The 19,082-nt window shown below is 35.4% G+C and overlaps 1 protein-coding gene across 3 annotated transcripts in view; it reads left to right on the forward strand.

The window, feature by feature from the left end:
- The first annotated feature begins 650 nt into the window (after positions 1-650).
- The window catches only part of INTS13 (integrator complex subunit 13), a 30,947-nt gene continuing 12,515 nt past the window's right edge, over positions 651-19,082 (forward strand). For 2 of the 3 annotated variants that reach the window (XM_052640733.1, XM_052640732.1), the window contains exons 1-7: positions 765-875; positions 2,951-3,025; positions 9,084-9,286; positions 9,669-9,749; positions 13,316-13,406; positions 14,963-15,091; positions 16,811-16,895. In XM_052640733.1, coding sequence (XP_052496693.1) covers positions 828-875; positions 2,951-3,025; positions 9,084-9,286; positions 9,669-9,749; positions 13,316-13,406; positions 14,963-15,091; positions 16,811-16,895 — 712 coding nt within the window. In that variant the 5' untranslated portion in view covers positions 765-827. Of the gene's footprint in view, positions 876-2,950; positions 3,026-9,083; positions 9,287-9,668; positions 9,750-13,315; positions 13,407-14,962; positions 15,092-16,810; positions 16,896-19,082 lie in introns of all 3 variants that reach the window. The other variant, XM_052640731.1, reaches the window with a different exon arrangement.

Genomic DNA, 19,082 nt, shown 5'->3' on the forward strand with positions numbered 1-19,082 from the left:
TTCATAAGCTAAGGGGGAGAACGTGAATTTGAGGTCCTTATCCTAATGCGAAGACCTGATATGCAGTTATCTTAGGAGATGTTTGTTATGTTTTGGACTTCCCTTTGTTGTCACTCCTCTTTCCAGTACATTCTTTCTCCCCCTCTACCCTTCTTCAGAAGTCTTGAGATTTTTTTTTGGAGGGAAGCCCCAAAATACTGACTGAATTAAGTTTAGGGATTTATATGTAATTGATGTCAGTTAACAAGGATCATCAAAAGTGTATTTGAAGAGTACTTGTCGTTTATTATGTTTGATATTGTGTAAGAGAAACAATTTGATTATTTGTAAAAATATTTTCTGCGGACCAGTTTAAGTGCATTCCAAAAGCGAAAAATGTATGCATGGATTGCAGTGTTGCCTGCCTCCGGTAGAATGGCAGGTTGATATGGACCAGCTCATCCCTTGAATTGATAGTTACTTTCTTGTCATGACCTCGTTAAATCTTGTCCTTTGTTGGATAAATTTCATTGAATACTGATTATTTTAATAATGTTCCCTTCCAAATCTTCTTGAGGAAAAGAGACAGTCATTAGAAATAATTGAAGAGATTAAATGTTATATATAAGATGTTTGGCTAATATAATTTATCCTTTACAGGTTAAAACAAGATGAAGATTTTTTCTGAATCTCATAAAACAGTGTTTGTCGTGGATCACTGCCCTTACATGGCAGAATCGTGCAGACAGCATGTCGAATTTGATATGCTGGTGAAGAATAGGACCCAAGGAATCATCCCATTGGCCCCCATATCTAAATCGTTGTGGACTTGCTCAGTAGAATCTTCCATGGAATACTGTAGAATAATGTATGACATATTTCCTTTCAAAAAGCTGGTGAGTGTGAAGTACAAGGAAAATCAAGATTTGGGGGGTGTGCTTAACTGCTTGTTACATTTTTTATATATGAATTTGCTATCAATTTGAGTTACTGTTTATTTGCTACTTTAAAAATGTGGTATATAGAACTCCCCTTTGGGATTAATATGTTACGTGTGTTTAATCGAGGCCAACAATAATAATAACAGCTTAGAGTTTCGGAGCTCTTCATACATGTGCTTCATATTTATTAACTCCTATGACTCTCACAACAGTCCCATTCGGTAATTACTGTAATTAATGGGACAATATTCAAAGTATGTAATAACCAGAATGGAACAGACACTGACCACTGAGAACTGTTGCCAGCATAACCAGAAGGGATGTTGTCTGAAAGCACTTTGTCAGAGTGTGTTGGTGTGTTGTGTGAATATCAGTCTTGTTTATTACTGCCTTGTTGGAGATGCAGAAACTGAGGTCAAAAGAAGCAACTGCTCTGAGTCATATAGCTAGTTAGAGGCAGAACCAGAATTCTAAGAACCAGGCTGCTTGCAGTTTTAGTGAAAGTGTCCTAAACTGCCACAGGGTTTGGCCATGTTGTAAAGAAATACTCTTAAGAATGCTAAGTGGAAATTGTTTTTATCAGTAAGAAGGGAAATGTAAGATTGATAAAAATTTCGAGTAGGAAAATTATCTTCAGGTTTCAGAATCTCAACTGTTCTATTTAAGGGAAGTCATTTGGTTAGCCACAAGTGGATGATGTGCTTTCTGTCTCATTTGGAGCAACATAGGCTGGGACCTGTTGTTGTTTAGTCACTTCAGTCATGGCCAACTCTTTGCAACGCTATGGACTGTAGCCTGCCAGACTCCTCTGTCCATGGGATTTCCCAGGCAAGAATACTGGAGTGAGTAGGCTGGGACCTAGCCAGTTCATCGACTGGCATAGGCAGAGGAGTAACAGTAAGGGTGAACATGGAAAGTCTAATATATATTACACATTCAGATGTATTCTAAATTAAATATAAATTGCTTTTAGTCCCTCTGTAAATTGTTTATCATGTAGGATTAAAAAAAGTATATATGAGAGGAAGCATAATGTAGTGGTTGAGGGGATAGGTTTTGGTTCAAATTCTAACATCATTAAGCAACCAGTAGTGTGACCTTGATCTTTTTGCTTCATCTCTTCAAGACTCAGTTTCTTCCCTAGTCAGCATAACACCTCCTTCCTATGATTGTTGTAAGATTTCACTGCAGTAATGTGAGTAAAGGGGACCAGCAAGACATGTTCCTGTCAGATAAGCCTCAAGAGAAAAGGCTACTTACCAAACTTACTGGGAAATCAAAACTAGTATTTCACAGATAATAAGAAAAAAGATGCATGAATTATACCGTATAGTTCAGTGAAGAATAAATAATCTCATCCTCCTCCCAAAAGAGAACACAGCCATATTCTGATGTATTTTCTAATATGTCTTTACTGTCATCATCTTACCTGATAGTATTATTTGGTTTGCATTTTATTTTAAAATTTAGAATGAAGTCCAAATTCATTCTTCCGGCCTCCACTGCCTTATGTGATATGACTCCGGCATATTTTTCTGACCTTATGAGAGTACACAGAGGCTTTTGCATTTGCAGTTTGCTGTACCTAGTATTCTCTACCTCCATCTCTTTCCCTGGCTGGCTTCTTTTGGTCATTTTGGATTCCTCTCAATTGCCACTTTTATAGAGAGCTCTTTTCTGATCAACTGATCTAAAGAAGCTAAACAATTTCTTTTTCATAGCATTTATCACTCTCTGAAATCATCTTGTTCATTTATTTTTGTTTGTATTCTTCCTGCACTGCCCTCTGTCTTTCTACATCTGAAAACTCCTAATGTTCCCCATGGTGTGAGGGGAAGAACTGTTTTCCTGGTACTGGGTGTTCTGTGTATGTATGAATGAATCAGTCAGCAAACTAGTGCTAGAGACTGCACTTCACGTTGTGTTTGTATTACATATATTAAAAGATATTTATAATAAAATAAATATTTTAAATATGTAATTGAGTGGAATTGGAGTTGAATACTAATTATTTCTTTGAACTCTATTAGGTGAATTTCATTGTAAGTGACTCTGGAGCACATGTTTTAAATTCTTGGACTCAAGAAGACCAAAATTTGCAGGAGGTATGCTTAAGTTTCTTTTGTTTTTTGCTTAGGTTTTGGGTTGTGGCCATTTTTGAAAATATGTGAATACAGTAATACTTCCTTAAAAAATAATTTTTTACTGGTATAGTATTTGCGTGTAGTTTTAAAACACCAACTAACACTAAAAGAAAAACAGCTATCTACCTTCCAGTCTTTCCCCACTTCGTAGAAGCAAGCTTTCAACTCTCTAGCTCATCTAGTATTTACTTCCATATTTCTAAATAACATTTTTACTGCTATTTATAGAGTTCCTAATTTAAATCTTATTTATCATTATTGTCAATGAAGATTTACCTTTTGTAGTTTCTCTTGCATATGCCACTATGACCGCCCACTTCCATTCCCCGGTTTTCTCGGTACTGTTACATCAGAAGTTTTGGTTAATTCAAAATCCCATGTTTACATTATGTCTACATAAGGGGTTATCCACTGCTAAGCCAAGTAGCGTATGTGATTGTTTCATTTCTTTTGTGTTTTAAGGTTTTATTAAAATATAGTTGATTTACAGCTCGGTATTAGTTTAAGATGTACAGCACAATGATTTGACTTTTGTGTTATTTCCTTTCTTGTACAATTTTTTTATGTATTTCTGGAATTTGTATTTACTTTTTTCGCTTTTAATATACTTAGCTTTCTGAGAATATATTGCTGTTTTCCTCATGTCTCTACAAAAAAACTCAATATTTTTATTATTGGTGAATTAGAAATTAGGCGGTTTGACTTTTTTTTTTCCCCATGAAAAACTTCCTGGAGCTCAGTCTTGGGCTGCAGTTTGAACTGGTTGCATTCTAGGCCTGTTGCCCTGCTGTCATCCTCCTTGCTCCCTGCCTTTCAGTTCCCAATTTTTTTCTTCTTTTTTTTTTGGTGTGTGTGTAATCTCTTGTTTTGGGAGGATATACCCTCCAGAATTTCTGTAATTTACTTTACAGTTTATTCGTACTAGAGGTATAAAAATTTAAGCTTGGAAATAATTTTTTCTTCAAAATACTGAGGGCCTTACTCTACTGTTATATAGCTTCCAGTCTTGTCAAGAAGCCAAATATTTTTTCCTTTGTAAAATGGAAATATTTCTTTGTAATGTTTTAGAATATTTTCTTTCCTCCTTTATGTTCTGAAATTTCTCAGTTATTTGCCCCAGTGTTGGTGTTTTGTCATTCATTGAGCTAGGGTTTATATTCTTCCAGGGAAATTTCCCTGTACTGTTTCTTTGATAATGTTCTTGTCTTTGTGTTCTGCATCTTTCTGGAATCCCTATGAGTGGGAAATTGGACTTCCTGAGTTAATTCCCTTACTCTTTTTGTCTTTGGTCCTCATTGTTCTTTCTGAACTTTTTACCCATCACCTTTTAACCCTTATATGGAACTTTTTATTTGATCATATCTCTCATTTCCAAGAACTTTTACTTATGCTTTAATTACGTACATGTTTGTCATTTTTCTTTTCTTGCTTTATGGGTGTAATTTTTTAATCTGAAGGTACTAGTAATTTATTTGATGTTTTCTTTTGATCTCTTTGTGTTTTCCGTGTTCTTTTCATGTTGAGGCTTTTCTTAAATGCCTGCTGATACTTGGGTATGCAATCTTGTTTAAAAGAAAGGCACTCAACAGCAGGTGAGAAGTAGGTATTGCCAACTGGTCTTTGTCATAGTTATCTAATTGCTCTCTCTGGGAGACCTCTGGATGTCACAATGGACAGATCACCTCTCTGGGACCACTCGGGGTCTCCAGGGAAGGCCTTCCACTCTTCTACCTCTATGCTGTAAACCTGGTTATCAGCCTTCTGGGAACCAGGGGAGAGGGTAGGTGAAATATCGAACTTCCACTCAGTCTTTCTGGTTTTGGTCTAGTATTGTGCTGTCCAGTGTACTAGCCATATGTAGCTACTATTAGCTATTAAATAGCTACTATTTAAAATTAAATTTACTGGAAAAGACCTTGATCCTGGGAAAAACTAAGGGCAAAAGGAGAAGAGGGTGACAGAGGATGAGATGGTTGGATGACATCACTGACTCAGTGGACATGGATTTGAGCAAACTTAGGGAGATAGTGAAGGACAGAGGAGCCTGGTGGGCTGCAGGTCATGGAGTCACAAAGAATGGGACATGACTTAGTGACTGAACAAAATTAAATGCAGTTAAAAAGTTCAGTTTCTCTGTAGTACTGGCCATGTCTCAGATGCTCAAATAAAACACATGTGGATAGTGGCTACTGTACCGCACAGGTATAGAATATTTCCATCATCACAGAAAATTCTTTTGGGCAGCACTTGTCTAGTGTCTTACCCTTATATTCTGCTGCACTTGGTGAAATCCTTGTTTGGTAACTTCCTGGTTCAGTTCCTCCAAGGGATGTGATTCTGTGTCTGGGGAGAGGTGGTCACTTGCATGGGTAGGGTGTAAGTTTGGGAGTCAAGTTGTACTTTATACTGACGTCAACTCATTCAGTTTTCAGTATCTTGCGCACCCTTGCTTTGTGTGTTACTTGATACCTCAGTTGCTGAACTTCTCCTAGATTCTGAAAAGCATATCATCTTGCTTTTTCCCCTGTAGGTGCTTAGATTCAGCTAATTCAGTGTTACTAAGTTGATTACTGGTTCTCCATACATTCTTGCTGACATCTCTTGTTTATTCTCTTCTCTGCTCCTCCATTCTCTTCATATTTGTGAGTTTATTGGGGTTCCCCCCTTCTGCCCCCCTGCCTTTGGTGTTTGCTTTTTAAAATTAAATTCCTTTACTACAGTTTTAGTGGGGTTTTAGGAGGAAGCAGAAATAAACCCATGCTCAATACATCAAGTTTATGCTTTTTAAACATGTGTCTCAGGATACTGAGTTTGTGGTAGATTGCATTCTTTGCTGTTGTTTAGTTGGATAGCAGACTTCAGTCTATAAAGTTCTTCACTGATGAATATGAGCAAGAGAGACAAGCATTCGTGAAATATTTCAATACATTATTTTCAACTATTTCATGTTAAAAATTCTCTGTTAATGGATATCCTTTAATGAAAAACGCTCAGTCATGTCCGACTCTTTGCGACCCCATGGACTATACAGTCCATGGAATTCTCTAGGCCAGAATACTGGAGTGGGTGGCTATTCCCTTCTCCAAGGGATCTTCCCAACACAAGGATCAAACCTAGGTCTCCCACATTGCAGGCAGATTCTTTATCAGCTGAGCCACCAGGGAAGCCCTTAATGGAAATAATCCCATCCAAATGGAGGTTTTAAATTGAATACTTATAAGAAAATGTGTTTATCACAGTGTTTGGTCTTAAAATGTTGTGATTAACATAATATATAAACATTTCTAATCTTCTTTTCTTTTGAGGTAACTCACTGAAGGTGGCAGGTGGGTAGGAGGGCTGTTTTTTGGCTTGTCTTTGCATTTATATCACTCCAGAATGATCTTTATTCTTTGATTGCTTGAAAAAAATATTAAAGATTGCATTCATTCCCCCTGTACAGTCTCTTAGAAATAGCATGTATTCTATTTTGTTCTTTCAAGAGGTACTGTGAAAGAAGGCTGAGGCTTCTCTAGTTGTATATGAATAAAAATAAGTACAAATTTGTATAGATTTTCCTTACTGCACCTCTGCAGTGCAGTAAAAGGTATGCATTTGATAATGGTAGATATACTGATATGAGAATTATTGTACTACTTCCTTCTGCTTTCTGAAGGTGACGAAATATTATATCATACTGTGTCACAAGAGTTGCTTTTAGATTATGGACTGAAGGGAAACTAGTTGTGAATGCAACCATATAGCAAAGCATTGGTGTTTAGGATGATACAAAGTAATTGACATTTTGTATAAATTATGTATCATCATCTCCATGTTGACACATTTTATGTTTAGCTTTAGTTATCTATGTCACACCTTTCTCTAGTTATTTTGAATAATCATGAGAAAAAATTAAAGTAGGTTGATTGAAGAATGTTTAGGCTGGAAGGATTGTAGACATTTTTTGCTTTGGCTCTTCTTGCTGGTGAAGGTACTGAAGCCCAGGGGGCCAGAGGTAGTTTGACTTACATGCTTAGATTCAGGACTTCTCTTACATCTCATAATGCTATCCTCTCTCTACATGGTAGATCTTACTAAAAAAATGTGTCAAATCTCAAGAGTCTTGTTTTTGTTAGCTAAATTTAAGTAAAGTCTACAAGTATCATACTAATGTGGGGCAGGTTCTATTGGTTTCACTTTCAGATTAGGTTAAAGACTAGGAGAGATTGACCAGGATCACACAGTATTAAAAGGCAGAGCGAGAACTTAAGCCCATATTTGTCTGACACGAGAAGTTAAACTTTCTGCTGCTTTCCCATGACCACAGCACCCCTCTCCTAAAAAGCAGTTTCTCCTATGAACTGGGAATTTTTATAGTGCTGTGTACACAGTATTTTTTCTTTTTTGATTATTGTTTATGAATAGGTAATACCTATGTAGTTTAAAAATAAAATTTGCATATATATTGGCCTGTGTACATAGGTACATACATGTGTGTATAAATAAAAGCTAGGCCTTGAAGAATTTTCCACTTGTCCCCTGCTCCAGTTAGTGGTATACTGCTGCTGCTGCTGCTAAGTCACTTCAGTCGTGTCCAACTCTGTGCGACCCCATAGATGGCAGCCCACCAGGCTCCGCTGTCCCTGGGATTCTCCAGGCAAGAACACTGGAGTGGGTTGCCATTTCCTTCTCCAATGCATGCAAGTGATAAGTGAAAGGGAAGTCACTGAGTCGTGTCCGACTACTAGAGCCTGCTTATACCAGCTTGAGAGAGCTGAGTATGTGAATCCCATCTCACCTTTGCACTCAGTGAAAGATTGAAATAAGCTATCATGGAAGTTTTTAGCCACAGATACTGGCAAACACTACAAATTAGGAATTTTTTTTTGTTAAGAGAACTGGTTTACTGGCACATCATTGTTTATCTCCATCACTGTTAGTTTTTAACTGGACCTTCGAATGTATCTTTATGCATACATAGAACAGAGTCCTCACTCTTTCTTTTAAAGATTGTTTTACTTATTCTGGATCCTTGCAGTTCCATATGAACTTTTCAAATCTGCTTATCAGAAAAGTCACCTGGGATTCTGACAGGGCATATGTTTAATCCTAGTTCAATTTGGGTAGTATTGTCATCTTAATAATAGTAAATCTTCCAGTCCACGAACATAGGGTGTTTTCTATTCATTTAGATGTTTAATTTATTTTAACAATATCTCATAGTTCTCAGAGTATAAAATTTGCATTTCCCTTGTTAAATTTATTCCTAAGCATTTTATTCTTTTCTCAATTTCACTTTTGAATTTTTCTTTGCAAGTACATAGCAGTGTAGTTGGTTTTTTCTTTTGATCATGTACTTGCAAGCTTGCTGAGTTTTACTATTTTTAGAAAATTTCTAATGGATTCCTTAGAATTTTCTACATGCATGATTATTTAATCTGCAACATAGAGATAGTTTTACTTCTTCCTTTCCAATCTGAATTCCTTTTACATCTTTTTCTTTCCTAATTGCCCAGGAGAGAACCTCTAGTACAGTGTTGAATAGAAATGGTGAGAGTGGATATCCTTCTGTTTCTAATCTTAGAGGGAATGCACCTATGTGTAGGTTTTTCATAGATGTCTTTTATCTGCTTGAGAAAGTTCCCTTCTGTTTCTAGTTTGTTAACTGTTTTTATCTTGAAAAGATTTTATTTTTTTACCTAGGCTCATTTAATCCTCTCTCAACCCATGAAAGGATTTTAGATTTTTGTCAAATGCTTTTCTGGAGCTGATCATGTGATTTTTAAAAAATTGTATTGATAGCATTTGCGTTAATTAATTTTTGGATGTTAAATCAACTTTGCATTCCTGGGATAAGTCCCACTTGGTCATGGTATATAATTCTTTTGAAATGTTGCTGGATTCAGTTTGCTAGTATCTTGTTGAAGACACTTGTCTCCATATTTATAACATACATTGGTCTATAGTTTCCATTTCTTGTGATGCCTTTGTCTGACTTGTGCTTATTCTTGTCAACATAAGTGTTTCCCCTTTTACTTAGCTGATGGCAGCATTAGCTGCAGTTGGGCCTCCTAATCCACGGGCAGATCCAGAATGCTGCAGTATTCTGCATGGTCTCGTTGCAGCAGTGGAAACCCTCTGTAAAATTACTGAATACCAACATGAGGCTCGTACTCTGCTGATGGAGAATGCAGAACGTGTTGGAAATAGAGGACGAATAATTTGCATTACTAATGCAAAAAGGTAAGACATTAATCACAGTAATTCTTACTGAGGAATTTTTCATGTCCTATTGTAGTTTTTATTTTAAAAAAGTAGAAGCAACATGTTAGCATTTAAGCATATCACGTGTGGCCTTTCCAATATCAAAGCTGTGTTCCCAGTTCTAAAATATCCAGTTCACCTCAGTGAAACTGTTTGAATTGTTACCATGTAGGTCAATTTGACTTTTTTCCCTCACTAGGTTTTCATTCAGTTGCTTGGTTGGTATTGTGAATGAGCATGCTACAGACAGTCCTTATTGCAGTAATTAAAGTGCCTGTAACATGATACACAGCTGAATAGTGTGTTTAACTGTTTTTCTCTTATTGTTTATTTAACTTGGTTATTTTTTTTTACCCCATAGTGATAGTCATGTGCGAATGCTTGAGGACTGTGTCCAGGAAACAATTCACGAGCATAACAAACTTGCTGCAAATTCAGATCAGTGAGTAAAATCCATACATGGAATAAATATTCCATTTTTATAGTCCTGTTTATTTCATTATAATTATTCCAGTAATTTAAATAGTAATTGGTAGCATTCCCTTGAATTCTCTACTGGCTCCACAAATTAGTCAAAACGTGTGTTTGATCAGCAGCTTCTTGTCCCATTTGCCCTTTCACTTTAAATTTTTACTTTTTGCTCACAGGCAAGGTGAGCAGAAGGATAACAAATAATTTTTTTCAATATAAATTTATTTATTTTAATTGGAGGTTAATTACTTTATAGTATTGTATTGGTTTTGCCATATATCAACATGAATCCACCACGGATGTACACGTGTTCCCCATCCTGAACCCACCTCCCACCTCCCTCCCTGTACCATCCCTCTGGGTCATCCCAGTGCACCAGCCCCAAGCATCCTGTATCCTGCATCAAACCTGGACTGGAGATTCGTTTCTTATATGATATTATACATGTTTCAATGCCATTCTCCCAAATCATCCCACCCTCTCCCTCTCCCACAGAGTCCCAAAGACTGTTCTATACGTCTGTGTCTCTTTTGCTGTCCCGCATACAGGGTCATCGTTACCATCTTTCTAAATTCCATATATATGCGTTAGTATACTGTATTGGTGTTTTTTTTTTTTTCCTGGCTTACTTCACTCTGTATAATAGGCTCCAGTTTCATCCACCTCATTAGAACTGATTCAAATGTATTCTTTTTAATGGCTGAGTAATACTCCATTGTGTATATGTACCACAGCGTTCTTATCCATTCGTCTGCTGATGGACATCTAGGTTGCTTCCATGTCCTGGCTATTATAAACAGTGCTCCGATGAACATTGGGGTACATGTGTCTCTTTCAGTTTTGGTTTCCTTGGTGTATATGCCCAGTAGTGGGATTGCTGGGTCATAAGGCAGTTCTATTACCAGTTTTTTAAGTAATCTCCACGCTGTTGTCCATAGTGGCTGTACTAGTTTGCATTCCCACCGACAGTGTAAGAGGGTTCCCTTTTCTCCACACCCTCTCCAGCATTTATTGCTTGTAGACTTTTGGATAGTAGCCATTCTGACTGGCATGAAATGGTACCTCATTGTGGTTTTGATTAGCATTTCTCTGATAATGAGTGATGTTGAGCATCTTTTCATGTGTTTGTTAGCCATCTGTATGTCTTCTTTGGAGAAATGTCCATTTAGTTCTTTGGCCCATTTTTTGATTGGGTCGTTTATTTTTCTGGAATTGAGCTGCAGGAGTTGCTTGTATATTTTTGAGGTTAATTCTTTGTCAGATGCTTCATTTGCTATTATTTTCTCCCATTCTGAAGGCTGTCTTTTCACCTTGCTTATATTTTCCTTTGTTGTGCAGAAGCTTTTAATTTTAATTAGGTCCCATTTGTTTATTTTTGCTTTATTTCCATTACTCTGGGACGTGGGTCATAGAAGATCCCCCTGTGATTTATGTCGGAGAGTGTTTTGCCTGCGTTCTCCTCTAGGAGTTTTATAGTTTCTGATCTTACGTTTAGATCTTTAATCCATTTTGAGTTTATTTTTGTGTATGGTGTTAGAAAGTGTTCCAGTTTCATTCTGTTACAAGTGGTTGACTGGTTTTCCCAGCACCACTTGTTAAAGAGATTGTCTTTTCTCCATTGTATATTCTTGCCTCCTTTGTCAAAGATAAGGTGTCCGTAGGTGCGTGAATTTATCTCTGGGCTTTCTGTTTTGTTCCATTGATCTATATTTCTATCTTTGTGCCAGTACCATGCTGTCTTGATGCCTGTGGCTTTGTAGTAGCGCCTGAAGTCAAGCAGGTTGATTCCTCCAGTTCCATTCTTCTTTCTCAAGATTGCTTTGGCTATTCTAGGTTTTTTGTATTTACATACAAATTGTGAAAGATACCGTTGGTAGCTTGATAGAGATTGCATTGAATCTATAGATTGCTTTGGGTTGTATACTCATTTTCACTATATTGATTCTTCCAATCCATGAATATGGTATATTTCTCCATCTATTAGTGTCCTCTTTGATTTTTTTCACCAGTGTTTTATAGTTTTCTATATACAGGTCTTTAGTTTCTTTAAGTAGATACATTCCTAAGTATTTTATTCTTTTCGTTGCAATGGTGAATGGAATTGTTTCCTTAATTTCTCTATTTTTTCATTATTAGTGTATAGGAATGCAAGGGATTTCTGTGTGTTGATTTTATATCCTGCAACTTTACTATATTCATTGATTAGCTCTAGTAATTTTCTGGTGGAGTCTTTAGATAAATTTATAATGCATATTTTTAATGGCTAGATCTCATACTCTGTTACAAATCTATAAAATGCCAAATCAAAACATTACAACTAATTACATTGTATGAATTTTTTAAAAAGAAAAAAGCTACTAAGGACATGTTTGGGACAATTGTAGTGTGGAGTATATGTTAGATTGAGCTGCTATTAAATTTCTAGGTGGAGTACTGGAATTATTGTTAACAAGTAGGATTATTCTCACTAGGGGAAGGAAGCATGCTGAGGTATGTAGGAGTGAAGTATCATTGTCTTTGCAAGTTACTCTTAAATGGCTTAGTAAAAAAAGAAGCAGTGTACATCTATTTAGTCATTTATAGTGAAAATGAATGTAACTAACAGTGAATATAGGTTAAGGATATGTGGGTGTTCATTATATAATTCCTTTCTTTTAATTTTTCTGTAGGTTTGGAAATTTTAAAATAAAAAGTTGGCTCACAGATACAGAGAACAAACTAGTAGTTACCAGTGGAAAGAGGGAAGGGTGGAGGGGCAAGTTAAGGCTAAGGATTAAAAGGTACAAGGTACTGTATATAAATAAGCTACAAGGATATAGTGTGCAACAGGGGGAATATAGCCAATATTTTGTAGTAACTATAAATAGAGTATAATTTTTAAAAATTGTGAATCACACTATGTTGTAAACCTGAAACTTTTATTATTGTACATCAGCTACACCTCAATTTAAAAAATAAAATAAAATGGAGGGGCAAAGAACAGATAAAATGTTGGGGTAACTTTTTAGTATTACAGATCCTATATTCTTGGAAATAACCAATTATAGGTAATATAGTTGCCTGATGTTGTCCTTAAAAACACTAGTATGTATGTGTATGCTCTCAGTTGTGGCCAACTCTATGTACTGTAGCTTGTCAAGCTCCTTGGAACGTGGAATTTTCAAGGCAAGAATAGTGGCGAGGGTGGCCATTTAAATACTAGTAAAAGGGAAATTAATACACAGTATATTCATTTCTCTCTATGGCAGTTATCTTTTGAAAATTATACCAGAATGTAAGAATTTTTCCTTTATTCTATCCTTCAAAAACACAGAAAATGATCATTTTTGCATTTGAATTAAATTCATAAAAATTATTCATTAAATGTTCATAGAAGGATCGCAATTATACAGTCTTTCTGACTATTTAGCTTTTATGTTAACTATACTAATCTGATTTATACACTGTTTTAGTATATTAAATGTTTTATGGTTTACCTGCCTGAATTCATTCCATAGTGTGTGTTCTTATCTTTTAAGTGAAAAGTTTTTCTTTAAGTCTCATGCAGATTCAGAAATGTGAGCTAGTCTTGATCCACACCTACCCTGTTGGTGAAGACAGCCTTGTATCTGATCGTACTAAGAAAGAGGTAAGTACAGGTCATGGAAGAAGAGGTCATTGTTAGTTATTAATGATAAATACAAGGTTTAGCATAAGAATGATCTGATTGCCAACATTTTCTGCTAAGAAAATTTGGTTTTGAAATCTACCTGTATGGCGAAATACCTGGATTGGCTCTTCATGTTATAATTGTAGATTTTGAAAGTATTTTCTGTTTTGCTTGCCTCTTGATGTTTATTTCAAATAACTTTATTGTCAAACCACACACAATTTGTATTGTTCCTCAAATTTCAATTACTTTGTGTGTGTATGTGTGTGTGTGAGTCACTCAGTTGTGTCTGACTCTTTGTAACTCCGTGGACTGTAGCCTGCCAGACTCCTCCATCCATGGGATTTTTCTAGGCAAGAATACTGGAGTGGGTTGTCATTTCCTTCTCCAGGGGATCTTCCTGACCCAGGGACTGAACCCAGGTCTCCCACATTGCAGTCAGACTCTATCATCTGAGCCAAATTGCTTTAATGACTTCTTATTCTGGAAAATTTTTCTTTTTTCCTCATTAGAAGAAAAATACTCTCTTTAGTCAAAATATACTCCTATAGCAAAGAAATTAATTTTACCTATCCATAAGGGAAAAGACTAATTTCCAACCTTAGTTTTACTTTTCAAATAAATTGGCACAATTTTAAAGGAAAAGATGAGTCTGTTGATTATTAAATGGATTCACATAGCATAGACCATATCAGTGGTCTGTGTTTAGCAATACAGACGTATGTGTTTATATAATGATATTAAATGTATATGTTCTTATCTCTTTTTTTATCTAGCATTATTTATTATAAACATTTAAAGTATTAATGATTTTTTTTAATAACTGGTGGGTTTTTTTTTAAATTGGTTTTCTTAGGTTATCTCTGTCATTGTATTTTAGGTAATTTCCAGTGTAAACCCATTTTTTTGCTAGCTTTTTTATGACTCTTGATATCATGACAGTACTTTGATTTTACTTTATGATAAGTAAACAGTTTACTTATGACAAATATTACCCTGGAACAAATAAAATGTTACCTTGTTATAAGTGACTTTTGGCTGCCTTATTACATTTATTGGTGACAAAATATGGCATTTGTAGTGATTTTCATTCTTTGTAATGAGTAGTGTTATCTGCAGAGGTTTGTCTTCTTCACAAAATTAATTATTTTACAGTATTTCTGTGGATCACCTCAAATCAATTTTGCATATAGATAAATAGAAGTTAAACTTATAAATTAAAATATATATTTAAATCAAAGATTATTCTACTCTGAGTTTCAAGAGGACAGAGATTTTACCTGTTCACTGCTGTATCCTCCAATAACTCACAATTTCTGGCTATCAGTATAGTAAGTTCTCCTTACCTATCTGTTGACTGAATGAATGAATAAAAATGTATTACTGAGATAATGATTATGATTAACTTATGGATCTTTTGCTTCCTATCTCAAAAGTTAAAAAGTACTTAATTTTTATGGGTTGAAGTAAAGTATTTAGCCCTAAATTACAATGTATTAATGTTTTGTGGGGTTTTTTTTCATACTTCTCTATAGTTGTCCCCGGTTTTAACCAGTGAAGTTCATAGTGTTCGTGCAGGACGGCATCTTGCTACCAAATTAAATATTTTAGTACAGCAGCATTTTGACTTGGCTTCAACTACTATTACTAATATTCCAATGAAGGTAGGCAGTTCTTTTTCTTGCTACTTTGAAAACTCTTCTTTTCTTTTTAAGTATTTGCTTGATATGTATTATTTGTTTTAATGAACCTTAATTCTTTCTTCCCATATCATATTTTCTGTTTTGCTAGCCCACATTCAGTGTGTTTGACCAGGTTAGTAAATAATGAAAAGCAACATGAAAGGATCACAGAACAAAATGCAGTATTTTTTTTCCTAATTTCAACCTTCTATATCAGCTTTTTTGTTTTTAATTTTGTTCTCATTATTTTCATCAAAATATAATTTTCATCTGAAATGATTACTTTTTCTGTGATTCTTTTCCTGACAGTTGTTATTAGATTTAACTCACTTCGTGTGTTCTAGTATATCTTCTGTTTCCTTTGTTTTTGTTCTTCTCTACCCACCATCAAGGTGTTTATCACTGATAGGTCTAACTAGGGGGAAAAAGTTTATAATTTTAGACAAGTTTATTATTCTAGTTGAAAAACTACCATATGAGTCTTAGGATTTTACTGAAGGATTTTCTTAGGAATCTATTACTAACGTCATTTTCATTATGGGCTTCCCTGATGACTCAGTGGTCAAGATTCTGCCTGCCAATGCAGGAGATGTGGGTTCAGTCCCTGGGTCGGGAGGATCCCCTGGAGAAGGAAATGGCAACCCACTCCAGTATTCTTGCCTGGGAAATCCCATGGACAGAGGAGCCTGGAGCACTACAGTTCATGGGGTCACAAAAGAGTCAGACACAACTTAGTGACTAAACAACAACAGCAACAGCATTTTCATTATATTACTTAGTTGTCTTAAGACCAGTATGATCCCTGGCCTATAGAAAGCTTCAGATGAATTTTTACTGAGTGGAGTTCAGTTTAATTGTATTATTTATGTCTACAAACATAAAGTAGCCACTATATCTAAACATTTAAATTCATTTCTTATAAGTCCAGTTGTATTTTTTTGCATATTCTAAAAACTAATTTGCATGAGAAATGTAATCTTTTCATTATTCCTCCTTATACCAGTGGCAGGCTCTTCAGTAGAAATTATAGCCTTAATCAGTTTGGGTGAGGAAGCAATTAAGATTAAAATAGCATAATAGATACACTTTATGTAATTTCATGAGTTGCAAGCAAAATCCTTTGAGGATGATAGATACATTACTTTTTAAATTTGACCATATTTGTGTGTTATTGGTGTGATTCCTCAATCTCTGTCTCTTTCTTGTAAATAGATAGTACTAAAGTTTCTATTTACTGTTCAGTGAAAACAAGTTGCTCAACTTGTTTATTAGTCTATATTTGCTATTTTATATAATTGGTGCTTGTTTAATTTACTATAGGAATTTAAAGATGCTATTTCCTCCTTTAAACAACTATTGTACAATTAGCAAACTATTTGAGTTATGTCATATATGTGTATAAAAATGTATTGGCAGGACAATGCATTCAGAGTAAAAAAAATTCTAAATTTCTAGATTAGTCATCTACGTTAATTCTGACATAAAAACCATTACTTTATTGCTGAAATGTAGCCAGTAGTTTTTTTCACATAGTTTGTATTTAATTGGAAAATCATTGCATCTTTAAATAGATTAATTACTGAGCACATTGTCCCATTATTATTGCTAATTACTGTTGAGTATATTTGATCTCACTTTAAGCAAAATAAATAATTCATTAGAAAAAAATCAAAGCCAAGTTATTTTTAATTTTGCTTTAAGGAAGAACAACATGCTAACACATCTGCCAATTATGATGTGGAGCTGCTTCATCACAAAGATGCACATGTAGATTTCCTGAAAAGTGGTAAGTAAGAGACATTGGAAAGTAGTATTTTATAAGATCTAACGTAGGAAAACATACTAACAGCTTTGAGAAGTTCTTGAGTAACTAACCTGATGACTTTAATTCATCCCTTTGCAAACTTATCTGACAGTGTCACCCATTAATGGTCATGGAACCTAGTGTTCTTTTGAGTATACTTTGGGAAAGATGAGGCTAATGGAACAAATACAGGTATACCTTGTTTTATCATGCTTTGCTTTAGCAGATGTAGCTTTTTTTTTTTTAACAAATTGAATGTTTGTGACATCTATTGGTGTCATTTTTTAAAGCACTTGCTCATTTCATGTCTCTGTCACATTTTGGTGATTCTCAGAATATTTCAAACTTTTTCATCATCATTATATTTGTTATGGTCACCTGTGATTGATGATCTTTGATATTGCTATTGTGATTGTTTTGGGGTACCACAAACTGTACCCATATAATACAGAGAACTTATCCATAAATGTTGTGTGTGTTCTAACTGCTCTACAAACTGGCTGTTCCCTGTCTCTTTCCCTCTTTTTGGGCCACCCTATTCCCTGAGACACAAAAATATTGATATTATTAGGTTAGATAATCTCCAAATCCATCCATGTTGCTGCAAATGGTGTTATTTCATTCTTTTTAATAGCCGAGTAATACTCCTTGGTATGTATGTACCATACCTTCTTTATCCATTCATCTTCACTGGACATTTAGGTTCTTCTGTGTCTTGACTGTTGTAAACAGTGCTGCAGTGAAAATTGGGCTGCATGTATCTTTCCGAATTAGTTTTCTCTAGGTATATGCCCAAGAGTGGGCTTGCTGGATCATATGGTAGCTCTATTTTTAGTTTTTTAAAGAACCTCAGTACTATTCTCCATAATGGCTGTGTTAATTTACATTCTCATCAACAGTGTGAGAGGGTTCCTTTTTCTTGTCAACCTCACCAACATTTATTGTTTGCAGATTTTTTTGATTATGGCCATTCTGATACCTCATTATAGTTTTGATTTGCATTTCTCTAATAATTAACAATATTGAGCATCTTTTCATGTGCCTCTTGGCCATGTGTATATCGTCTTTGGAGAAGTGTCTCCGTAGGTCTTCTGCCCATTTTTTGATTGGATTGTTTTTTTGATGTTGAGCTGCATGAGCTGTTTGTAAATTTTGGAGACTAATCCCTTGTCCATCACATCATTTGCAAATATTTTCTCCCATTCTGTGGGTCATCATTTCATTTTGTTTATGATTTCCTTTGCTGTGAAAAAGCTTTTGAGTTTAATTATGTCCCATTTGTTTATTTTTGTTTTAAGTTTTGTTATCTGGACATCTCTCACTTTAAATCAAAGGCTCAAAATGATTAAGCTTAGTGAGGAAGGTGTGTTGAAAGCCAAAATAGGCTGAAAGTGAGGCCTCTTGTGCCAAACGGTTAGCCAAGTTGTGAATGCAAAGGAAAAGTTCTTGGAGGAAATTAAAAGTGCTACTTCAGTGAACAGAGAAATGATAAGAAAGTGAAACAGCGTTATTGGTGGCATGGTGAAGGTTACAGTGGTCTAGATAGAAGATTAGACTAGCCACAGTATTGCCAAAAGCCAAAACCTGATCCAGAGCAAGGCCTTCACTCTTCAATTATGTGAAGGCTGAAAGTGATGAGGAAGATACAGAAGAAAAGTTTGAAGCTAGCAGAGGCTGGTTCATGAGATTTAAGCAGAGAAACCCTATAACATACAAATGCAAGGTGAAGCAGCAACTACTGATGTAGAAGCTGCAGCAAGTTATTCAGAAGATCGAGCTCAGTAATCACTGAAGTTGGCTACACTAAACAACAGATTTTCAGTGTAGATTAGACAGCCTTCTATTGGAAGAAAATGCCATCTAGGACTCTTAGGGCTAGAGAGAAGTCAGTGTCTGACTTCGAAGCTTCATAGGAAAGGCAGACATTTTTATTAGGGGCTAATGCAGCTTGTGACTTTAAGTTTAAGGCAATGCTTATTAACCATTGTGAAAATCCTAGGGCCCTTAGGAATTATGCTAAATCTATTTCACCTGTGCTCTATCAGCGTAACAACAAAACCTGGATAATAGCACATCAGTTGACACCATGGTTTACTGATTCTAAATAACAACAGGGTCTACTGATTTTAACCCCACTGTTGAAACCTACTGCTCAGAGAAAAGGGTTTG

Source organism: Budorcas taxicolor, chromosome 5 (assembly GCF_023091745.1).
Source record: "Budorcas taxicolor isolate Tak-1 chromosome 5, Takin1.1, whole genome shotgun sequence".
Taxonomy (NCBI): Eukaryota; Metazoa; Chordata; class Mammalia; order Artiodactyla; family Bovidae; genus Budorcas; species Budorcas taxicolor.